This window comes from Lichenostomus cassidix, chromosome 22 (genome assembly GCF_008360975.1).
Source record: "Lichenostomus cassidix isolate B80296 chromosome 22, HeHo_3.0, whole genome shotgun sequence".
NCBI classification, from domain to species: Eukaryota; Metazoa; Chordata; class Aves; order Passeriformes; family Meliphagidae; genus Lichenostomus; species Lichenostomus cassidix.
Window position 1 is genome coordinate 4,060,282 of NC_139502.1, and position 24,781 is coordinate 4,085,062.

General features: G+C 57.8%; 1 protein-coding gene across 2 annotated transcripts in view; it reads right to left on the reverse strand.

Moving 5' to 3' along the window:
- Positions 1 to 19,988, reverse strand: part of TET3 (tet methylcytosine dioxygenase 3) — a 28,387-nt gene extending 8,399 nt beyond the window's left edge. The window contains exons 1-9 of one of the 2 annotated variants that reach the window (XM_085080651.1): positions 19,880 to 19,988; positions 5,719 to 7,915; positions 2,974 to 3,064; positions 2,610 to 2,703; positions 2,000 to 2,208; positions 1,719 to 1,869; positions 1,238 to 1,327; positions 991 to 1,128; positions 272 to 608 (exon numbers count right to left, since the gene is read on the reverse strand). In XM_085080651.1, coding sequence (XP_084936777.1) covers positions 272 to 608; positions 991 to 1,128; positions 1,238 to 1,327; positions 1,719 to 1,869; positions 2,000 to 2,208; positions 2,610 to 2,703; positions 2,974 to 3,064; positions 5,719 to 7,870 — 3,262 coding nt within the window. In that variant the 5' untranslated portion in view covers positions 7,871 to 7,915; positions 19,880 to 19,988. Of the gene's footprint in view, positions 1 to 271; positions 609 to 990; positions 1,129 to 1,237; positions 1,328 to 1,718; positions 1,870 to 1,999; positions 2,209 to 2,609; positions 2,704 to 2,973; positions 3,065 to 5,718; positions 7,916 to 18,728; positions 19,812 to 19,879 lie in introns of those variants that run through there. The other variant, XM_085080650.1, reaches the window with a different exon arrangement.
- Between the last annotated feature and the right edge of the window lie 4,793 nt (positions 19,989 to 24,781).

The following is a 24,781-nucleotide window of genomic DNA, read 5'->3' on the forward strand; positions in this document are numbered from 1 at the left end:
TGACCCACCAGCCAAGAAAGCCACTGGAGGGGAGCCAGGACCCCAAAACAGTCGGCCAGACTCAGAAATCCCATGGTGATGGGTTTACCAGCCAACTGGAGAGGTTGGCATCACTTGGCATCAATTCATAGCTTCATGAAAAGTCAGGTAGCAGAGATACCATTCAGCACCACAACACACCAGCCCAAGAAAGCCCCCAACCACATCCCCATCCCTTCACGTGCTTTCTGGGCAGCTCAGGGCGGCAGGACCTCATCTTTGCCCCCATTACCTGCATTTGGCTGAAGCGTGGGGAGCTCAAGCGCTTCCTGCTTGATCTTCTCTGGCGTCATCAGCTTCTCTTTCTGAAGCTTCTTCTTCTCTGCAGCAGCTCTCCTGGCTTCCAGCTGCCGCTGCCGGCAGGACTTGGCAGGCTCGGGCAGCTTGCGGACCTCGCGGGGGAAGGATGTGAGCACCTGGATGGCCCCGCTGCCCACCTTGGCATTTTGGTTCTCCTCGCTGCCAAACTCATCTGTGCTGGACATCTTGTAGAGGGGGAGGACATGCAGCTGTTCATCTTCAGGAATTTGTCCCACCACACGATTGTCTTCCTTCGTCAGCGTGCAGACCTGGGCAGAGCAGGTGCTGTCAGTGGGATGCTGATGGATATGGCCTGCACCGGATGAGCCAAACCTCCCACTTATTCCCCATGCTGACATGAAGCCACACCAGTCTGGCATCCCCTCAGGCTGCTCTGGTCCCCAGATGGCATTTGGAAACCTCCTGTGGGGTTTGGGTTGGACAAAAGCACACACTATTCCCTGTTAGCACCATGCTTGAGTCTGGCTGAGGAGGCTTCAGCACCCACAGACCTGAGCGGCTCATCTGAGGTGTGCCCACACCAAGAACCTGGAGCCCTGTGGGCAGGACAACTGGGGATGAAGCCCCTCAAAAAGGAGCATCTAAATTAGGGGGCAGCACCCCAAAAAGCCCCACCAGGTGCCTGCTTACCACAGTGCAGCCGTTGTAGAGGTTATGCTGGTCCTTGTGAGCATGAGCACAGAAGTCCATGCACGCTGTCACTCCCGAAAACGGCCTCCCCTCCTTCAAGCCTAGCCGGCAGTCGATCGCTATATCCTCATTGGTGACCTGTGGAAGGAGAAGAAAGCTCTGGTTACCCAAAATCTCCCAAACACCACCACCCTGCACCCGATCCAGCTGTCTGGCTGCTGTTGCCAAGGAATGGGATGACCAGTACCTGGTTTTGGTAGGCTTGCGGCGCCAGCCTCTTGTAAAGTGGAGCAACCTCGGTGGCCAAGTCCTGAAAGCTTCTCCGGAGCAGCTCTTCCTGTGGTAGGGAAAAGTGGGGGATATCACCCAGAGTTTTTGGCAGCAAGGATGGAATTACGGGCAGAGCCCACAGACACAATATTGCACCCAAGCCTTCCCATGATATCCACCATGACACAAAGCATGTGGCTTAAATTCCTTCTGAGGATTTGGCCATTCAACCTCCAGCCTCAGTGTCTGTTGTACTTCTGCTCACTTGACCCAAGAGCCCTCTGGCTCTTTCCTGGGATTTCTACAGAAGTCCCATTCATGTCACCTTTCTTTTCCTTGTCTCACTATGAATTCCCACAAAGAATCCTACTTTCAGGCTGCAAAACCTGGAGCTGAGGGTAAAGGAGGTCCAAACCACCACCCCACCGGTGCTGCCCCGCTCCCACTGCATCACCCACCTCTTTGGGATTGTCTCCCACCAGCCTGAACTTGCGGGGAGTTTTGCTGCGGGCGTATTTGCAGCCATTAAAGTACATGCTCCAGGAGCAGCCGAAGGAGAAGGAAGCACCGCAGGTGTTGGGGTCCTTGCCTTGGCATGCGCAGGTCCGGCTGTGGGAGGCACACAGTGGAGCAGTGTCAGCCGCCAATGCCACGCCGTGGTGGCAGCTCTGGGAACAGGAGGGAGCCTTGCATCCCCCTCCCACCCTGTCTCCCCAGCCTGGGGTGTGGTGGGACTTACTCGTCGTTGAGGCCGCAGCGACGGCTGGTGGGGTTGCCATACTTGGTGAGGGTGTCGGTGAGCTCCTGGTACAGCGTGTCGCCCAGCGTGCGGGGGATGCCCTCCCAGGCCAGGATGAGGATGATGATGACAGCGTTCTGGCAGTGGTGGCCGGCCCGGTGCCGCACCAGGCACAGCAGCTTCTCCTCCTGGTTGTGTCTGCGAATCACCTGGAAAACAGAGGGGCCAAGTCAGAACGCTCTAACAAACACTTCCTAGGATGGGGAGGATCCCAGAAGTGGGTCCTGGATACCTTCCCCAGTGCCATGTGGGATGCGGTGGGGGGGCAGAGCTGGGGGTGTTCCCACGGCTGCATTCACCCCGTGGGCTTCAGGAGGCTGGGGGGAGCTGCCAGCACTGGACGTGCCATTCCACAAGTGCTAGGGGTGGGAAGGAGTTTCCTTAGGGGTGGACACAGCTCTTACTTCCTCCTTGCCAGCAGAGGATTGACCATCTCACCCCTGCCCACTGTGGCCACACCAGCGGGGGAAGTCCTGGTCCCCAGGCATGGCAAGGACAAGCAGGAGGGGACAAGCTCAGGGAGGCTCCAAGGGGGACGAGAGGCACTCACCCACTTGGCAATGGGGCAGCCCCGGGAGCTCTTCCCCTCCTTCCCTGTGTAGATGACCTTCTCGATGCGGATGGCCTTGCCTTTCTCACCGTACCTGCCAGAGGATGGCCATCAGCCCCACTTGCCCTCATGGGCCCCTCAGGAGCCCCCACTCACTCTCACAGGACAGCACTCACTCTCACAACCACCCACTTCCCTGACATGACCCCAGTCACTCTCACAAGCCCCCAGGCACTCTCACAAGCCCCCATTTGCTCTCACAAGCCCCCACTTACTCTCTCAAGCCCCCACTTGCTCTCACAAGCCCCCACTCCCTTGAAGGACCCCAGCGCCCCCAACCCTTGCAGCTCCCAAGGGCTCTTACCGTTCCTCCATGAGCTCCCGGATGGAGGCCACGGTGGGCCCCGAGCCCAGGTGGGTGTAATACGGCCCCTCGTCCTTCTCCACTATTTGCTCTGCAGAGACGGGGGACAGAGATTTTGGGGTTTGCATCTCTGCCAGCAGCCCCAAAAGGCTCCAAATGCCTAAATTCCCTCAAACTGAGGACTTCTGCACCAAAAATCAAGGGTTCATCTCCCTCTAAGAGCATTGGGAAGGGATTTTCTAAACAGCAACTCCTCCTCATTTTGTGCTCTGGAAGATGCTCCCAGCACTGAAATGCTGCTGGAGAACAGACCCTCACCCATCAACACCCACACTCTTTTGGGACCCAAAAACCTCCCAGAGCAGCCACAGACCTTCCATGCATCCTGGTAGTGACCACAGCTCCATCCCAGTACTGGGAATTTGCTCCAGCCACTTGAGCTCTGCTGAGGTGAGTGGCAGCAGGAGATTCGGATTCCAATGCCCCTCCTCATCCTGGACTCCCTGCTCCCCACCAGCGCCCATCCAGGGCTGCTGTCTGGAACTGCTCAAAGGGCCCACCCTGGCTGGATGCTGCCACAGCCATCACGGGAAGATTTAGGGGCTAGAAACTTGCTGCCTGCTTTAGGGTTTCCCAAGGATTTGGAGATGCTCATGGGATGCCCTGAGCTGGCTGAGTCTCTGCAAGGAAGGAACTGCTGTGAGCGGAAGAGGAAGGAGGATGATGGGGCTATGGGAGGATACTGGGGGTGTGGAGAAGTGTATCTGAGGTACAGGAGAAGGATGCTAGGGCTACCAGAGAAGGATAAAAGAACTATAGAGAAGGATGCTGGTGTTACAGGAATAAGACACTGGAGCTACAGGAGGGTCTGGGGTTACAGGAGAACGGTGCTGGGGCTATAGGAGGACACTGGGGCTACAGGAGGATCTTGGGGTTGCAGGAGGATCCTCGGGCTCTAGGAGAAGGAGGCTGGAGCTCCAGGGGAAAGCCACTGGGGCTATGAAAGAATGATGCTGGGGCTACTGGAGGACACTGGGGTTGTGGGTGGATCCTGAGGCTTCAGGAGAAGGAAGATGGAGCTATGGGAAAAGGATGTTCAAAATACAGGAGAAGGATGCTAGTGCTACTGGAGGATTCTGGAGCTTCAGGAGAAGGAAGCTGGAGCTACAGGAGGATCCTAGAGTTACACCAGATGAATGTTGGGGCTGCAGGAGGATCCTGGGGCTGCAGGAGGAGGATGCTGAGGCTTCAGGAGAAGGATGCTGGGGCTATGGGAGGACACTACAGCCCTTCAATCAACACCCCCCTCACAGCAACAAACCCCTGGGGGCTTTCAGGGCATGCAGGTGCCCATGTGTGAAGTGATGGATGCTCCAAGAAGCCCCAGCAGTGCAGGGTGGATCCCCGGCACACGGGGCTGCCCCAGCACTGCTGGGCAGGATGTACCCAGCACGACGGCCAGAGCTTATCTGCCTTTGCATCCCTCTGCTCTCACCGCCCTGATTTTCATTCCTGTCATGTCCAGCTGGCTGAGAGCCAGGCCAAGGAGAAAGCCGGGCTCAGCTGGGCTGCAGCTGTCCAGACAGGGATCAATACGGGATGCATGGCAAAGGCTCATTTTATTACAGCCTCCAACAGCACCGGCACCCAATAAAGCACTGAGCCCAGCTTCTGCTGCATTTCTTTCTCCCACAGCTTTTCCTTGAGAAAACAGACAAGTGGCAGGGGGGGAATCCCCCACCTTCCAGGCTGGAAAAGAAAAAGCAACTTGCATCTTTTCCTGGTAAACTGCGACATTGGTTTGAGTGGTTTCAGAAAAGCTTTTCCTTCTCTCCATGGAGTTTGGGCTAATTCCTGCTACCATTTACAAACAAATACATAAATAATGATAAGCCCCACTAACAAAGTGGAGCTTGTGCTTAGCCTGGGGCCTCCTCTCCCAGTAGTAGGGGAGGTTATTTTTCCAGCTGGACGCCCCAAATCCTCAGCCCGCTCCTCCCAGGGGAGTGCACAGCTCCAGTCTAAATACTGGGGAGGGAATATCCAGCTCCCCATGCTCAGATGGAGGTGGACTGAAAGGACCAGATAGGAATTCTCTAGCACTTGCTGCAAAGTCTAACGAATGCCAACACACACCAAAAAAACGTACCAAAAAACCACAATGCCAAGAGTATGGTGATTTTTCAATGCATCCTGGTGGGACTGGCCGGCGAACAAGGCAGCATCCCAGCAGCAAGTATTTCTCCAGAGATAAGCACAAGCATCAAGCCAAAATCTGGGTTACTCAAAGTAACCTGAACCAGCTAATTTGACTAATTATTCACCAAGAATAAGCAGGTGAGAGGGGGTTTAGGTGGGTTTTGGCACTGGGACCACCATGGATTCATGGGATTCAGTTGCTTAAGGTTAAGTAGAAGCAAAGCCCAACAGCCCTTTGGTTTTGCTGCTCATCCAATCCCCACCCCCAGCCAGTGGTGCCGGTGCCACCCCCACAGTGACGGAGCAAGCACTTGGGATTTCCATCCAACTGTAGAAATAAGAGAGGAGAAAGCAAAAGGGAGCTCCACAGCACCAGGGTTTCACCACATGAGTGCCTCACCTCCCCAGAAACTAGGGTTTTGATGGCACCACGGCTTCACTCCATTGTTTATCCAGGGACATCCCACCCTGCAAAGCCACCTCCTCACTGAGCCACCCAGGCACTCACCACCCCTCAGCAAACCCCCAGCATGGCTGCTCACTCACCAACACAGTCACAGGTGGGGAATTCTGCTTGTGCCCTCTTGGCCGGGGTATCCAACAGGCTTTTGGTTGGCGTGTCCAGGTATTTCAGTGGGGACTCCAAAAAGCCGCTCAGGGTTGGCGTCAGCGGCACCTCATCCTTGGTGGGTGTTCTGTCGACATCATCCACATCTGGGTTTTGGCTTTCCTCAGAGTAAAAACACGTGGTAGACACCACGGTGATAGCACCAGAAGACTCAATTTTGATCTGTTTGGGGGACCGGGAAGTGAAGGGTGGCTCTGACAGCGTACCCTTCCCTGGAGAGACACTTTTGGGTCTGGCTTGGGGAGCACTGCTCGGAGCCAGGGCAGCGGTGGTGGCGGTGGGGGATCCTTGCGGGGCTGGTGCTGGCCCCCCTGACAGCTCAGTAGCCCCAGGAGCAAGTGGAGCAGGCATCTCGGGGGGCGGCAGGTTGAAATTCTCCCCAAATTCAGCTTCAAATTGTCGGATGAGCTCTTCCAACTTGTCATCCACCATGATGGGAGCTGAGGTTGCCGGCGGGGGGGCAGCCAGTGCTTCCTCCGAGCCAGTTGAGCCTGCCGGCACCAAGTGAATTTGGGGGCCCCCCCCGGGGGCACCCCTTTCCTGAGAGTCGGGAGCTGGGGGAACGCTGTTGAGGGAGTTTGGTGGCAGGGGTAGTGCAACAGGCTGGTGTGGGAAGGCCGGCGGCGGCAGCAGTTCTGCTTGCATCTCTTCGGCAGGGGCTTCAGCGGGGGGTTCGGCGGGCGCCCGAAACCCCTCCAGGCTGATCTGCCAGAGGGGTGGGAAGAGAGGCTGCGAGTCCTTCTGTTTTGCCTTCTTGATCTGCACTTGTTTACGGAGAGGTTTGGCCGGCGGTACCTTTTCAGGTGGCATTTTCTTCTTCTTCTCTTTGGGCTGCTTTTCGAAGGGCTTGGGGGGCACGGCTGAAGCAGTGGGAGCCCACCAGCCGCTAGCCCGGTCTGGGGGTGTTGCTGCCGCCGCCAGGCTTTGCTCGAGGAAGAGGCTGCGCTTGTGGTGGAGATGCTGTTGCAGGACCAGCTGCGTCTTCTTGTGTAGGTCAGGCTCTGGTGGCGCCAGCGGCAAATGGGGGCCGCCCAATGCTTCCTTGCTGGGTGTTTGCTCAGGGGGTTCTGTTTTGGGGGCTGTCACTTTGCCGGCTGTTGCTTCGGGTTTCTTGAAAGCTGCCTTAATGTAGTCATCAGCATTACCCAGCAGCTGCTCCAGCTCTGCCATGGGGTCTCCAGTCCCTGCTGCTCCCTCAGCCTCCAGCCCCCAAGAGGCTGGGAAGTTCCCTTGTGGAGGTGCCGCGCCGAAAAATGGCTCAGGTGCTGCTCCTGGCTCTGGAGGGTAACGGGGCTCATCCCCTCGCTGCCACGCGGCCCCAGGTGGAGCGAGGGGACCAGGGCCAAAGGGGGCAGCAGGGGGTGGTGGCGGCGGCTGCCCATCACCTGTGGGCTGGGGCAGAGCGGCTGAGAGCTGAGTGAGGGCTTCGATGGCTATGGCGGTCTGCAGGCTGATGTTCTTCTCCTTGGCGATGGTCAATGCGCTTTGGGAAAAGGGAAGGCCGTCGGGCGGGCATGGCTCGACAGCCTCAGGCACCGGCTGGGGGTCGATAGCACCTTGTGGGGGAGGAGGCGGGGGGATGGCGGCAGCGCGGGGCCGCGGTGATGCCAGCTCTTCGCCAAGAGCCGTCTTGATCTTCTGCTCCAGCCATTCCAGGTAGTCAGGGCACTCGGGGCCATCGCAGTTGCAGTTGGGAGGCTTCACACCGTGCTTGGCCAAAGCCAGGGCAGCCTTGAGGGCATGCAGGTCCTCTCCCCGTGGCACCCCGTCTGCTGCGCCCAGCCCACCCCGGCTCATCTCTGAGTCGAACTTCTCATACAGCAGTGACGGCGACCCCGGTGGATGGAGCCGGTAGGAGGAAACAGCTTCGGCCACCGCTGAAAAGGCCACCAGGTTCCTGACGTCTTCCAAGTGCGCTTTGCCAGTGGCGGGTGGCTGGCCCGGCGACCACCCGCTCGGCTCCATCAGCACGGTGCCCCCCGCCTCCGGCCGGCCCCCATTCACCAGGCTGAGCCCGCTGCCCTCGTTCAGCCGCCTTTCTTCCACATAATTAATTGGCCCTTCTTCCATTTGGTTTCTGCTGGGTCCATCAACCACGTTGCCTGCTGAACCTGTCTGTGAGGTGGGAGAGAGGGAGAGACGTGAGTATCCCCCTTCATGACCCACATGCCATCACCCCCAATCCTGTTTTTTTCCCTCTGTTTCTTTTAGTTCCCCCTTCCCCACCTCTTTATCTGACCCAGAGGATGAAGATGCAGATGAGCTGTGTGAAAAACTGACTGCCCCCGGCAAAGCCACGCGGGTTCTGCCTGGCTGAGTAAGGAGGAGCTCGGCTCGGAAGGCAGCCGGTTTCCATCGCACCGGCCCTGTGCCACCCACATCCCCACCCCACCACCTGCTTTCGAAATTGCTCATGGGATGGTTTGGGATTTCCATCACCCGACAAGGACAACACGAACGGGGTGGGACAGAGAGGGCATCCCTGGCTCCGGTGACACAGTTTGCCCCAGTGAAGGAAGCAACACAAGAAGAAGAGGGGAGTTTTTTGGAGCCGTGCCAGGAGCAAACATCCTGGCCGACAGCAGCCGTCCTTCGCCGGGGGCCACGGCACTGCAGGAAGCCGCCGAGTTGGCTACGCCGGTGCCAGGGGCTGCTTTCACCTCAAATAACCCGGCGTCTGTATCAACACGGCTGGCCAGGGCCCCCGGCAGTGCCGAGTGGCAGCAGCGGCGGCGTGCCAGGGACAGACCAAACCCATCTATCCACACCAACGTGAGGTGGTGGCACGCAGGGAGCACTACACCCCAGCGTCTGGGCTGTACATCCTCATTAAGATCCTCCAAGGGGTTTTGTGAGGGATGGGGGAGTCTTTCTGCTCTCTGTGGCGCTGTCCCACCTCAGCAGTGGCGATTTCAGTGCTCCAGCAGCTGGCAGTGCTGGGTGCTGGCAGCACATTGAGCCATTTGCCGATAACCAAGGGGAGCTTCCGGCAAGCTAAAAATACGGTGAAGTTCACTGGAAAAACCATGCCAAAGCAAGCACAGGCTGTGGGCAGAGTTTCCTGCCTCTGGACTGTGCCGGCACTGGCTCGTGGGAAGGACCCGCAGCTCAGATTCCAGAGCAGACCCGAGTTACAAAGTTACAGCTCCGAGTTAAACTGGCGTTCAAACTGCCCCTGTGTGGCTGTTTGTGGTGCAGCCGTGTTTAACCCTTCAGGCACTGGCCCCACGGCTTCGGCACAGAGTCTTTCACCCTTAGTGGCGAGAGCGTGAGCAGAGCCACGCTAGAGAGATAAGAACGCTACACTGGAGAGATAAGAACGCTGCTGACTCCGGCGAAACCTTGGAGGAACCACTCCCAGCATCGTTCTTTCCAATAAAACCCTTTTCCCCAGAGGTGAAAGGCCCCAGAGGGACACAGTGCTGCTGCAAATCACTACAGCTCCACTCCGGCATCACCCTGATGCTGCCGTGGGTTTAAAGGGGCTCCGGCGCCTTCGCGGCATCCCCAGAGCTGAGCGCCAGAGCCGCGAGCGATGGGACCGGTCCATCAGGTCTGGGGAGAAAGTGCTTCTCCCCCAGCCTGCGGCAGGGTGGGGACAGCACGCCTCCACTCTCCTTTGCAAACCAAGAAACGGCCTCGCCCGTCCTTCCTACGCCGTCATCTTCCTCCACCTCCTGCCCAGCCAAAGGGGATTTTCCCAAGTGCCAGGGAGATAAACACCCTCGGGGCTCGGGGGGACACGCGGGTGCCCCGAAGCATTGCAGTGGTGACACCAGCCCAGAGAAATGATGGCAAACCTGTTTTGCTCCGGGTGGGGAGCAGCCGCTGGCCCCAAGGGTCTCCCCAGGGAGGAACCTGCTGGGAAAGGGCAGGGGAAGCCCCAAAAATCAGCCACACGGCCAGGGAGGCGCCTTGGGCTGCTCCATCCCATAAACTGGGTTATGGAGCCGGGCTGGGAATGTAGGAAAAGAGTCCATCCTGTGAACTAAAGGAAGGAGCAAACATTCCCCGCTGCTCCTAAAGGGTTAACCCAAAAGCCACAACCTCCCCCAAATCAGTGGAGGAAAAAAACTTCACATATATACATATATTAAAAAAAAAACCCAAATTCTTTTTTCCTGGCTCTCCCATTCAGCTCCTTTTGTTCCTGGCCCTGTGGACCGGGAGATGGAAAGAACTCGCAGCTTCTCCCCAAAAATCGATCCCCCTCCCCATCCCGACGCACTCTGGGCTGCATCAGCAGCAATCCCCCCCTCACTGCCGTGGGCACCAATTCCTCCGCCCTCAGCCTATTTTCCTCGGAAAAAGTGCTGCCTGCCCAAACCTCCCTTCATTCACCCCGGGAAAGGATAAAAGCTGGGGAGGGGAGGCAGGGGGGAGGGGAGGAAATAAATTAAAACAAAGAGAAAACCAAGCGATATGATTCGGGTTAACTTAGCTTCTCGTGCACAGCCCCTTCTGCACCCTCCGGGTGGTATAAAATGGGGGGAAATCTCCATGAGGACAAAACCACTTATTTTTTGAATCCGTTTTTCCTCTTTTTTATTCCCCCCCTCCCAGTTTAAATGCCTTGAACAGAGGGAAAGGGAAAAAAAAACCACACACACAGCCTGAGCCCGGCTTGGAGCATATCCAGCCTGGGCTGCGCTCCCTGGGAATAGTCCGGAGCCGTTTATAACCCAGAGAGCGCTGGGGAGCGCGGCGGGGGCACGGTGCCGGATTCGGGTACTGCTCTGGCCGGGCGGCACTTACGTGTGCGGGCGGGAGGCGAAGCCGCAGGCGACGGCGGGCCCGTCCGGGGAGGAAAGACGGAACGGGCTGTTGGAGCCCCGGCCGCCCCGGCCCTCCCCGCCCCCTGCCAAACCAGCTGGAGAAGCCATTATTGCCGGCGCCGCGCGCACGTAGGGACGGGCCGGCTGCGGCTGGACGGACGGAGCAGGGATGGACGGACGGATGGACTACGGATGGACGGAGAAGGGGTGCACGGACGGATGGACGGAAGCGGCCCCATGCCGGCCTCGCCCCCCGCCGGCCTTGGCCGGGTCCCGAGAGCCGCCTCGACTCCCGCACGGGGAGCACGGCGGGGACCTGGCCCGGGGAGCACGGCGGGGAGGGACGGCCACAGCTCCGGCTGCTGCGGCGGGAACAGCGGCTCTAGAGATCTCGTTGCCCTACAGATCCGGCTGCCATGTAGATCCCAGTGCCCTATAGATCCACTGCCCTATAGATCCCAGTGCCCTATATATCCTGCTGTCGTATAGGTCCAATGACCCATATATCCAGCCATCCTATATATATCCATCCACCATACATAATCTGTAGAATCAATAATCTGTATATCCAACAAATTTATACATCCAGCAGCCCTATATAATCACCCTTGTCTTACACCACATATCCAGCAACACATAATATCCAGCTTAAATATTCAGCACCTTAAATACTCCATAATCCCACATATCCAGCAACCCCAAACACTCAACAATCCTAAATATCCAAGTCCTGTATAGCCAGTCTTGGGATCTACACATCCAACAATCCTATACGGTCAGCAGTCCATATATCCAGCAACTCTACACATCCAGCAACCTTACCTATCCAGCATCTCTATTATATCCATCAACCCTATACAATCAGCAGTCTTATATATCTAGCAACCCAAAAACCCGATATATCCAGTAATTAATTTCATCCAGCAACACAGATATTCCACAATCCCATATACCAAACAACTCTATATATCCAGTGACCTATACATCCAACAGTCCTGTATCGCCAGGAACCTGGATATCCCACAGTCCTATACATGCAAATCCCAAGGCAGCCTCAAACTGACTCAAAAACCAGGGGATGATCTGGGTCCCCCACCAGGACAGACAGACACCCATCTGTCCATCCATCCATCCGTCCATCCATATATCCATCCATCCATCCATCCATCCATCCATCCATCCATCCATCCATCCATCCATCCTCCTTACAGCCCAAGCTGTTTCAAACCCTCTTTTCCCCCTTCATTTTTCCCTTTTTCCACTTTTTCAAATTGTTCCTTTCAACCCCTTGCTGGTACGAAAAGCAAACTAAACCCATCCAAAGCCAGCAGGGAAACGGATTTTAAATCCCTCATCCTCCCAAAACACCTGTTCCCCACACCACGGCCCCAAAGATTCCCCAAAATAAATATTTTGGAAATTTGCTAAACCCCTCGGCAGGAGCCAAACAGGTCAGGAGCTGCAGAGAACGCACGACTCAGCACACACACAGCAGCTCAGACACTGCCGCTTGGTGTCATCCCGCTGCAAAAAACGCTCCATTTGAATAAAAGCGCAGAATCTGGGAGTTGGACGAGCACGGAGGAAGCTGGAGCACATTGGTGGGAATGCCAAGCCCTTCCCAGGGGCATAGGGGTGGCTGGGGGGGGAGCCCTGTGTGCCGAGCTGCGGTGAGGGCACGGCCGGGAGCTGCAGAGGTCAGCGGGAGCCACTGCCAGCTAGCGGCACGGGCCGGCCAAGAGGGAGCTTGGCTGCCGGCCCCACTGCAGTGGAGCCTGGCCAGCCCCAGCACTCAGATTGTGGTTTTCCTCCTCTGGCAACAACCCCGGGGATCCTCCATTGGGACGGTGGGCTGGGGGCACCACCAGGGGAAGCCTCGAACATCCCTGAGCACTGGAGATCCTACAATAACAAACAGCCTGGCTGGTGCCACCAAAGGCCTTTGCCAGGGACGGGAACACTGCCGGAACCACACACACGCTCCTGCCAGGACTGATGCTCCTGAGGGGCACCGATCTGCATCGCCAGGCCCCAAGAGATGGGAAATCCCTTCCCGGTCCCAATCAACTGCCACAGTCTCTAGATGCCAGTGGGAGGCAGGCCAGAGAGGAGCAGATGACCTAAATCCAACTCAACGCCCCTGAAAAGGGAAATTCAAGGAAATCTGGGAAGCCCAAGTGCTCAGTCAGACCAGCAACAGCCCCCAGCTCCCCCCCGGCCGGGGTACCCACCACACTGGCTCATGGTCCTGCTGCCTCCCGCCGCCGCGGGCAGCCACAGCCGCCTCTCCCGCCTTGTTTTCCAAGCTGTTTCCATGGCCCCAGCTGACCCCAGCGCTGGGTCTGAGCTGCTCACTCCTGTCCTCATTTAGCCCGGAGAAAAGCCGGAATAACAGCGATGCTGAGGGAGCTGAGGGGGCTCAGCTGATTTACGCTGCGGGAAGCCCAGCTCTGCTTTACTCCAGTCCCAGGAGCATTTTCAGAGACCCCCATGGCCATGACCCCTCTCTGGACAGCACTGGAGCAACTATCCCACCCCCTTTTCCTTCTCACCAAGGTATGATGAGCTGGTTGGACCCAATATAGTCCCGCTCCCAGCTCCTGCACCAGCATCCTGCCAGTACCAGGGGTTTCCGAGGGAGATGGAGGATTTTTTTCAAGGTGGAAAAAAATTGGTTCCCACCTCCAACTGCCTCGTTTCCTCCAGGAAAAGCATATTCCCTTTTGGAATGGATGCCTGTGGTAGGGATGTTTGGGATCAGGATGGTTGAGTAATGGATGCTCAGGGTGGGAATACTCAAGAGTGGGGATGTTTGAGGTTGGGATGTTTGGAGAAAGAATGCTTGGGATCAGGACTGCTCAGCAAGGGAGTGTTTAAAGCAGGAATGCTCGGTGAAGGAATGCCTGGGATTGGAATGCTTGGAGTGGGAATGCTCAGAGTGGGCATGTTCGGGTGAAGATGCTTGAGGTCAGGACACTTGGGGCAGGGACATTTGGAGCAGGGACATTAGGAGCAGGGACATTTGGAGCAAGGATGTCCAGAGCAGGGATGCTCAGCACTGTGGACAGGTGAGCGATGCCTCAGCAGATGCTCCCAGCAGATGCTCCCACTGGAGCGGTTTTTGGGAAGCAAGAGGCTACAGCCAAGCCACGGCGTGTGTTCCCACTATGCTGTGTCTTCCCAGCACGGCGCAGAGCCGAGCTGGGAGCCGCCAATTGGCACGGGCAGGGGGAAAGGCTTGGCACAGCACGGAGCCGCGTCAGGCTGCCGGCTCCAGGCGGACAGGGAGAGAGTTGAGCTCTTGAAAGGGAAAAGGAGGAAAAAAAACCCACGGGACTATTTCTGTTTCTTGAAGCGGTTTTTTCCTTAAACACAGCTGGCTCCTCTCGTGCCGGCTCCCAGATTGGCACCGTGGCCAGCTTGGCAAAACTGAATCACCGTGCCTGCTCTGTCCATGGAGAAGGGGAAGGAGGGATGGAGAAGAAGGGGAAGAGGAAGAAGAAAGGGAAGAAAGGGAAGAGGAAGGGGAAGAAGGGAAAGAGGAAAGGGAGGAGGCAAAAGAAGGCAAAGAGGAAGGAGATGAGGGGAAGGAGATGAAGGGAAAGGAGAAAGGCAAGATGAAGAAGAAGGGGAAGAAGGGGATTGGGAAAAAAGGGATGGAGAAGAAGAAGAAGAGAATGGAGAGAAATGGGGAGAGAGGTGAAGAAGGGAAGAAAGGGGAAGAAGGAAGAAAGGGGACGGGCAAGGAGGAGAAGAGGAGAAAGGCAGATGCACATGGGTAGGAAGGGAAATAAGGGGAAGAATGGGAAGGGGGCAGGGAGAAGGGGACAGGGGCAGGGAAGAAGGCATCAGAAAGGAAGAGGACCCATCTGGGAAGGAAGTGAAAGTGCATGGGCCATATAGGAAAGCCCTGGGGCCTCTCCTCACCTTCCACCAGGCCCATTTCCCATCCCACTCCAGACACCCCCATGGCACTGGGCCTGATTTCACAGCCCTGCTGCAAGTATTCCCCACAGTACTGAGCTCTGTCCCCTCCCAGCCACTCCAGCCCTCACAACCCCCTGTGGGAGCATTTCCACTCTGCCAATTGTTTTGCACTGCAAATCAGGGGAAAAAGCAAGATTCTGGGGAGCGAGGAGGAAAGCTGTTCCACAGCCATGCACTAACCAATTGCACCCCATTTCACAAGGCTTTACCTCCCAGTTTAAACAGAGAAGGGGTCCCCGCACCCTCCTGGTCCCCAGGTGCATGTCAGAGATGTGCCAGCCAGCACCCATGGGTCCTTGGCTTCCGTCCAGGTCATGCCCTCCCATCATACCTGGGGGATGCTGCTGTGCCCCCCTCCCTGGGACGTGGGGCTCCTCACGCCACTGCCGCCGCACAGCCCAACTTTCAGCAGAGGAGGAGGAGGAGAAGGAGAACCGTATGTGCCGCCGCCCTCCCACCCGGCAAGCACGGGCAAGTCGGTGGCGCGACGGCCGGCGGGCAGGAGCCAGGAGATGAGTGGGAGCCGGGCCCTGCCCCATCTGGGAGCAGGGAAAACGCTGCCTCTGCCAAACCCGGAGCTGGTTTCACTGCCATGACCCGTTTCCCGTGGGGAAAAGCATCTTGTGGCAGGTGGGAGACGTGACCCCTTTGGATGAAATTCCTTTTCCAAAGCTGGAGAAAGGCGCACGGGGTGGAAAATATGTTGGCAGCATGGATACTGGCTCGGCATCAGCAAACTGCAGCATGCTGTACAAAAAAGTCTCTTTTTCCACGCAAAAATTTCAAGCTCTCCCGCTATCCCGCTGCCTCCCTGGGGGCTGGGGCTGCTGAGTCAGCACCAGCACTGCTGAGTCACCACAGCCACCTCAGCCGATGAGCTCAGCGCGGGGGCTTCGGCATCTCCACGCTCACCAGCACTGCCTGGCCCCCAGGAGTCTTTTGCCAGCACCTCTGGCAACATTTTGGGATGTCATCAACTTTTTCCCCCTAAAACCTCACCCATCCCCAAAACCACACGGATCAGCATCGCCTCGAATCCAACACAACGGAAACACAACCAACAACGGGTGAGGAAGCCAGGGAAGCCAGTGGCATTTCAACTCTTCCCCAGCCTCCAGCCAGTGCCGTGGTCCTCTCCAAAAACACCTCACCACGGACCACCCAAGAGCCGGGATGGCAGCCACGACCACCATCCGCATCCTTCCCATCTCGTTTGCCAGAAGTGGAAATGGGAATGATAAAAGAACAGAAGAACAAAGTCTGATTTTTGCCTTTTTCTCTTCCCCTTGCTGGGGTCATCAGCACCACAGGGAAAGTGCTGACGCCGCCTCCGGCTTCCCCGGCCCCGGTGATGGGGTTGATGACTCACGGGGAAGGAGGGGGGGAAGTGGCGCGTGCACGGGGCGTCATGTTTGTAAACCTAAAAAAAGCCATGTGCGGGCAGGCAGCATGCTCCGGCCGGCAGTGTGATCCAGAGGGGAGGCAGTGTTAGCCAGAGGGCAGGCGGTGTGCTCCCAGTGTGCTCCCAGCGTGTTCCCAGCGTGATCCAGAGGGTAGGCAGCGTGATCCGGAGGGTAGGCAGCATGCTCCAGTGGGCAGTGTGATCCACAGGGCAGGCACTGAGCCCCCAATGTGTTTCAGAAGGCAGGCAGCGTAATCCAGCCAGCAGAGAGTGTGCTCCCACTGTGCTCCCAGTGCACTCCCAGTGTGCTCTGGAGGGCAGGCAGGATGCTCTCTATGTGCTCCCAGTGTGATCCAGGTGGCAGACAGGGTGTTCCCACTATGCTCTGGCACCAACCATGCAAACCAAGAAAGCTCACGGAGACACCCAACTCGGGTGGGAGAAGCCAGCACTGCCATGAGGGCTGGTGCAGCAATGGTGTTAATTAAGTGCCAGGGCTTTAATTGCAATGGCATTAATTGGTGCGGATTTAGGCGCCAGAGCTTTAAGTGCAGCAGCTTCAATGCAACGGCCTTTAGTGCAGAGGATTTAATTGCAACACCACTGGGTTCCTCAGAGGCTCAGGGTCTTCGGAGACCCTCGCTCTGTTGCTACTCATTCCCTGCTACATCCCAACTCTGCAGGCTACAGCTCCCAGGATGTTTCTCCATCCTTTCCAGCCAGGCTGGGAAGTGGAGCCACAGTGAGTGGGGCTGTGCCACCGGCCCTGAGGTGACAAACCCTCCAGCCACCCCACAGCATCCCCAGCCTCCGCGCTGACAACTGCAGCAATTACAACTTGCTCCAAACCTTTTTTTTTTTTTAACAGCATTTTCAGGGCTCGGGGTGGTTTGGAATTTTTTTTTCCCCTCATTTGGCTGCGATGGGAACTGCAGGCTCGGGAGCTCGTGGTCCCCCGCTCCCCCCTTCGACAGCAAAATCTCATTTAATCAAAAGATGCGGCGACTGGATGTGCAGAGGCACTTCACTCTCGCTCTCTTTTTTTCCCCTTAAGAACTGCCATTTTAGCTGTAGCAAACAAACATGCTGCATTGTCCCCGCGACACGACTCCCTCCAACAGCCCTGCCTGCAAATCCCAGGCCACCCCGCTGCTGCCCAGCATCCTGGCTCCTGGGAAAAGGGGATTTTGGCCCCGGGACAGAAGAGAAAATCGGGGCTGAGCTGGGTTTGCAGGGCTGGCAGTGGTGTGGTGGGCAGATGTGGAGCAGGGACAGAGCTGATCGCAGCTGTTTCACCTCCAGCCTCTTCCCGTTTCATTTCATCTCCCCTTGGATGCCGGCCCGGGGAGCGGGGGGATAAATAAAAGAAGATCTTTCATCCTCAAAAATGGTCTGGCACCCTTTTACACAGAGCTCAAAGCACTAAGATTAAAGCATTGGCAGAGGAGGGAGCAGGGGGGTGCCCCTGGGAGGGATTTGGGGGCATCTCCCTCATCCGAGCCCACATCCCAGTCTGCAGTGGGCACAACGAGGGAACGGTGGGTTTCAGTGTTGACCCCTTTACTGACATCCCCTTAAGATTACTTCCTCCACACATGTGGAGTGAGTGACACAGTGGAGGCAGGGAATGGGGACCCCACTGCCATAGACACAGGGACAGCTGGCATATGAAGGCAGGGGACCGAGGACCCCAATGTCACAGTGATGAGGGAGCCCAGCACATGCAGGCAGGTGCCTGGGGACGCCAGTGGCATGGGAATGGGGCTAGGAACCTGTGCACATGAAGGCAGGAGGCTGGGGACTCCAATGACATGGTAATGAGGACAGGGACCCTGCACATGCAAGGAAGGGATCAGGAATGCCAACAATGCAGAAACAAGGAGCAGGGACCCAAGTGTGCAGAGGTGGGGGACAACAGGCACTGCTGACATGGGGTTGGGGACACTGGTGCACATGAGGAGGGGACCAAGGATCCTGATGCAGTGGGGATGAGGACTGGGAAACTCCAGCAGGGATCAGGCAGGGGTCAGGAGCCCCAGTGCTACAGGGACAGGGACACACACTGCCACAGGGACAAGAGACCCTGGCACACACAGGCAGGGGACTAAGGACACCGACGTCACATGGATGGGGACCAGGGACACCCAGGCAAAGGACCATGGACCTCGATAATGTGGGAATGGAGACTGGGAACACTGGTACATGCAGGAAGGAGTCTGAATATCCCAATGGCATGGAGATGGGGACCAGGCACCCCAGCACATGCAGACAGGGGAGCATGGACCCTGTTGCCATGGGGACAAGAACTGGGAACTCCAGCATGTGCAGGAAGGGGACTGGGGACCCCAATGCCATGGGGACAAGAACTTGGGACTCTAGCACATGCAGGGAGGGAACTGGGGACCCCAATGCCATGGGGACAAGAACTGGTGACTACAGCACATGCAGAACCGGGACCAAGGACCCTGGTGCCATGGGAATAGGGACTGGGGACTTCAGTACATGCAGGCAGGTGACTGGGTATCCCAGTGCCATGGGGACAGCTCACTCATAGTGTGCCAGTGCCAGGGACACCCCAGAAAGGGCTTTTAGGGACACAGACCCGTAGCACAACTGCATGTCCCAGAGCCATCGTGCTACCACTTTGCCACCCCCATTCCCAGTGGGGCCAGTAAAGGAAAGGCCAAAATGTTGGGGACACACATATTTTGCCTTCCCCAGATCCCACCGTCTCCTCCTCAAAGCCACCTTCCCCTTTAATTACCTGCGAAAAATAGTCCATGTCGGGCAATCCAAAAAACAAACCTCGTCACAGCTAATGAGGTGCCAAAGGCCAAGAGTGGGGCTCGTTTATGGGGCCATCGCAATAACCTGAGAGGACTCTGCTCCGGCACTGCCCAGCCCTTCCCAGCATGATGCAACCTCGGGGCTGCACCGCCGCTCACCGCATCCCAGCACCCGGCACGGCACCGAACCCACCACCCCGGCACCTGCCACGGGGTCTGTGATTTCTTTTTTTTGCACAGCATCCGCCGCTCCGGAGGCAGCTCCGGCGTTGGCGGGCGCACGCGCCGGCGCATCCCGGGTGCGAGATCTGAAGCATCCCCATCCCTGAGAAAACACGTGGTGCCAAAAGCCGCTCACCGCCGACTCCAAACTTCGTGGCGGCCGCACGTTTTGGCAACGCTCTCCCCTGACCTCGGCGACGTCCCTTGGAGCCACCAGCATCCGCAGCTGGTCGGAGCCCTGCCCGCCACCAAACCACGCAGCTCTTGGCACCGGGATAACCCAAATCCCCGCCTGGGTGGGCAAGTGAGACCCCCCTGAGGAGGACAAGCTGCTTTTTCTCCCCACCTCCATCCTGCCCCCGTCGTTGCCGGCGTGACGAAAAGCGGGGGGTGCCCACGCCGGACCCCGGGTCCTCGTCACGGCGAGGGATGACAGCTGCCACCAGCCGGGTGACGTCACTGTGACGTCACGGCGGGGAGCCTCATCGCCCTTGTTCGCATCACCCGCCGCACCTCTGAGCTCAGCACATTTCGGGGACGGACGGGATCAATTAATATCAATAATAATTAATAAAAGCGAGAAACACACGGGGGAATAACGATGTGGGGGGTGCACCTTGAGGCTTATCGTCCTCCCACCCCCAGCTGCCCCCCACCCGAAGCGATGCTGGAGAGGAAGGAAAGGGATAAAAGAAGGAAAACAACCCCCAGACGGGGGCGGGAGCGCGGGGCGTGTGTTCCTCCCCAGGCCTCGCCGCTTTGTCCTCGCGGCCCCGCGGGGCCGCCAACACCGCGGGGGGGCTTTAACCTCCCCCGCACCGGCCCGCAAGCCCGGAGGGGAATAATTTTTTGGGAAGGCGTTGAGGGGGTGTAGAGGGGGTGTTCTGGGGGGAAGGGGTGCGCTTACCTCGCCGCTGCCCCCGCACTGCCCCCGCAGCCCCCGCCGGCCCCGCACGGCGCCGGCCCTCAGGAGGAAGCCATCTTGTCTCCCTCTCCTCCGCGCTCCCTCACCGCCGCCCCGCTGCAGTCGGGGGGGGGAATGAGCGCCGCATCCCTGCTCCCCCCCTTCTCCTCCTCCTCCTCTTCTTCCCTCCTTCCTCCTCCTCCTTCCTCCTCTTCCTCCTCCTCCTTCTTCCTCCTCCTCCTTCTTCCTCCTCCTCTCCCCCCCACGCGCAGCCCCCCCCCCCTTCCCCACGCAGTGGCACCGCCCGCCCGCTCCCTGCGCTGCGCAGGAGCGAGGACATGAGGGGGACACGGGGGGAGCCGCGGACACGGGCATGGGGGACACGGGCACGGACGCGCCACCCCACACCCCCCAAAACCGGGGAAACGGGACCCCCAAACCCCGGCCATTGTGTGATTGTCTCCCCGGGAAACTGAGGCATCGGCCCACGCGGGGGGTGGGGGCAGCCACAGGACCCCCAGAGCAGCCAAGGGGAGCACGGATATGGGGGGTGGTGGGGACACTGGGGAGATATGGGGAGGAACGCAGGGGACACGACAGAGGGCACGGGGGACACTGAGGGAGAAAAGGAGGGGACGCAGCGGGGACACAGGGAGGGACACAAGGTGAATTCGGGGGACATGAGGGGCATGCAGGTGGGACACAGGACACACAAGGGGGACATGGACACACACACCTCCAAAATGCGGTAACAGGACCCCCAAGCCCTGGTCATGATGTGGTTGTCCCCCCGGGAAACTGAAACATCCGCTCACACGGGGGGTGAGAGCAGCTACAGGCACCCCAACAACAGCCATGGGGAGCCCCAAAAATGCTCTTTACACCCCCTCCCTCCAACATTTTCCTGCCATTAAACCCCTGGCAACCTTTTTAATTTTTGTGCATCAATTTGGGTACATTAATTTGGTTGGGTTAATTTGGGGACATTGATCATTTGGGGCCCTCATCAACTTGGGGACATCATTAATTTGGGAACATCACTAATTTGTGTCCCAAATTAATTTGGGGACATCAGACCTTTGAAATATTTAAATCCTCCTCCAAAAACATGCACATGGTCTGGTTGACCCTTTTCCCCCAAAATCCAGGTGAAGAAAGGGAGGAATGAGGGTGTTTCCCAATGGGGAAAGCAGTGGGAATTGGACAGCAAAAGGGTTAAAGTGGGGCTGGATACGTGAAAAAGTCCTGGTGGAATTCAGCTCCAGCTTTTCCGCCCTCTGTTGGAGATGGCAGACCTCCCTAGGAGGCACAGAAGTATTTTGGGGAGGTGGGGAGAGAGAAGGAAAAAGGGGAGCAGGAAAGCAAATTCCCCCAAAAACTTCCCCATCCAGGCTTGGAAGTGATGCTTCTGGAATGCTTGGAGTTTTCCAAGCCTATTCTCAACCAAATCACCAGCAAAACGGCCACAAACTCAAAATTCCCAAAGGTTTCCCCGGAAAACTGTTTTCCAAAGGGATTTGTGGCAGAAGGAGTTATCTGAGGAGCCCATGAAATGCCCAGTGGGTTGGATAAACCAGATCCCGAGTCCAGGTGGAAGCGCAAGCACAGACCTGACGTCCCCATCCCAGCAATATTCCCTGGAGCTCATCTCTTCCCAAAAAGGCCACGTGTGAGCCAAGAGCCCTCCAGGACCCGACCTTTGCTCTGAGCAATGCGACTCCCACAGGAATAAATAGTATAAAGTGGTGCCGGGAACTGGGTTTCCCCAAATTTCCAGCCTTGCACAGCAGTGTTCTGGGTTGCAAACCCCCGTTGCCTGGTCCAGCTTGGCTCTGCCAGGCAACAATTCCCTGCAAAAAGCGCGGCAGGGATTTAATTCCGACAGACGCCTCTTCCCTCCCGTCCTCCTCCTCCGCTTCAGCATTTGCCGGCATCCATCGGATTTGCTCCCGAGTCCTTTTAGCTGTTCACATCACAGCCAAGACTGGAAATATTTCCATTGGAGACTCGGAGACGGTGAGAATCCCTCCGGATTATCTGGGGACAGCCCCTGGCAGGCGGGTGACGTCCTGCAGGTGACACTGGGATGCGCCGAACGAAAATGAGCCAAACCCCAGCCGGGTCCTTCATCCCATCCATCACCCTGATGCTTTTTTTGGAGATGCCAGACACGTTTTGGGGCAATTTCACGCTGGCGGGAAAAAATCCCACCTCAACCCTCCAGGGAAAGCCTCCGAGATGGACAAATTTAGTAACTTTTATTAGTAATGCTTTAAATGAGATTATCCCTAATCTCCAGCGTTCGTCCCCGAGACAGCCTGCCAAATTCATTTAGGGGCTCTCATTTCCGAATGCCGGGAATGCACCAGGGACACGCCAGGGACACCTTGAGCGGTGCCGCATCCTGTCACCACCACCCACCCAAGGGATTTTGGGGGCCTCGTGTGACCATTCCTGCTGGGAATGGAGTTTTTTGTGGGGTTTATTTAGGGTTTGCCCCCCAAGATGAGGGAGTTGGGTCGGAGCATCCTTCCCTCCGGCAGCAGGGGTGGTTTGGGTGGACACTGACAGCTCCTGGTGCGGAGCGAGGCTGTGCCGTGTGTCCCGCAGTAATGAGTGGGTTCCCAAGATGTTGATTAGTTATGCAAATGGAGAAGACATCCAGAGCCGCCTGGGAAGGCAGGAGAGGGTCTGACAGAGCCACACGATGGGGAGCAGAGCTAAACCTTGACCTCTGGTATGTTCCCTCCTCCTCCTCCTCTTCCTCCTCTCCCAAACCCTCACGGATGGGGACACATCGCCGGGAAATCAACCTCCAAGGGAGAGGCAGGAGCACAGCTCCAGCCATGGAGATGCGAGGGCAGACGCCGGCTTTCCCGGGCCTGGCCGAGCCGGAGGAACTGGTGGAACTGGTGCTGGGAAGGGGCTGGCTGCCCGGCTGGCTCCGTCTGCCAAACCACCCCGGGAAAGACGCCGGGACGTGGGAATTGCGGCACACCCCTAGCTCGGCCACCGGCACCACCAGGGCCAGCCTGGAGCGGGTTCCTGGGGGATCCCACCGCTGCCGACCCTGGCTCTGGCAGCATCCTTATAAATCATCTTTTTCACCGTAGCCTCCCTGGAAGAGTGCCGGGGACAAATCCTCACCATCAGTTTTCACCGGCATCTTGCCAAGGGCAAAGTCCTTCCCCTGCCTCGCCGTGTGCCAAGTGCCAGCCAAGCCACCTGTCCCAACGTCCCCACCACCTCATCCCACCCTCCCGCCAGCCATTCCAAGGGAAAAACCTGCTGGAGACGACTCAGAGGCGCAGGGCAGCTGTTCACCCCCCAATACCACAAAAAAGCAAAGCAGTGGCTAATTTGGGGGGGAGAGAAGCACCAAAAGTCAACCTCAAACAGATGTTTCTCCCTCCCACGTTGGAGGCCCCCCAGCTGGAGCAACCCCCCTTTTCCCTGTCTCTTGCGTGGGCACGACGGGCACAGCGTGAGAGATCCCAGTTACAACCACCCCGGCCGGTAAAACCAGAAGCACTGAAGGAAGGCGTTGGAATTTTTGGTGGAGAAAATGCCGCAACTTGTTAACACTGAGATGCTCCCCCCGGGAACAGCTCTGCCTTCCCCTTCCTTGCCACCCCCTTCTTTTTGTGGAACCCTGAAACCAGGTGGGTTTCTTGCAGCATTTTGCTCTTTCATGTCAAGAAATTCCAAGGAATTCAGTTTAAAGGTGGGTTTTGTTCCACACATCCTGCTGCTACCCATCCTGTGGCGGTGTTTTGGGGATGCCCCAGGCATAAGCTGAAATTTTGTGGGGGTTTAAGGTATCAAAGTGGCCTTTAAGGCAGCAGAAAGTCCTATTTCCCACGGAAATACCCTTAGAAGAATAAACCCATCCACCAACCAAGAAGGGGCTTTCCCTGCCCACCCTGATGAGCCACCCCCAAGTCACGGTGACGTTAAAACTGCTGCAAAGGGGCCACAAATCACCCCGAAAAGGTGAAGGGGTGGGGAGGAGGGGAATGGATGGGTTTGGGGGAGCTGGGCTCACTCACCTCCCGGCGAAGCCTCTCCATCTCCACCCCGGGGTCAGCGTTAGATTTCGGGGCTCCCCCCTGCCGGGGGGGAAGCGGCGGCTGGCCCGGGCTGGCGGAGCCGGGTGCCCGGCGACAGGGACATCCCGCCGTCAGCGTGTCCCCCGCCCTGGGGACACCGGGCAGTTCTGTGGGGACAGAGCCGAGCGAAGCCGCGAGTCACCCCGACTTTTAATTTGCACCCTGATTCCACCCCGGGGGTGGCCCGACTGACTCCCCACGCCTCCTGCCCCCAAACTCCCCCCAAAACGGGGTGCTGCCTCCCCGCTTTTAATCCCACCCCTCGTTTCTTCCAACCCCATTTTCCTTTTCGCTTTTTCCCCTCAAAACCGCGCAGCTTCGCACGACTTCGCAACTTCAGCCGCGCACCGGCAACTTTCCGCCTCCCCCCCTCCCCAAATTTAGATATAAAAAGTGTTACCGGAAAAAAAGGGGTTCGACCCCCCTTGGGAACAGCTGGGGGGGTTCGCTCCGGAGCTGAGCGCACGACGGCGGGGGATGGGGGGGTCGGCAAAGAGGGGCTGGCGGGCGGCTCTGATGTCCCCGATACCCCGGGGGGACTCGCGGCGGAGCTGCTGCACGTTGCTGCTGCCGCTCCTGCTCTGCTGCTTCCTTTGTTCTGCAGCGCCCGCTCGGGGGGACCCGCCGGGCGGCCGGGGGGCTCCGGGGCAGCGCCCACAGCTACCCCCGGCTGCCTCTGTAACTCGGGGGGTTACGGGGGGTTCGCCCCGCGGCTGGTGGAGGGGTTTGGGGGAAACGGAGTTTGGGGGAATGTAAGCCGGGGAGGGGGTTGTGGGGGTGTTTGTTGCGGGGGTGT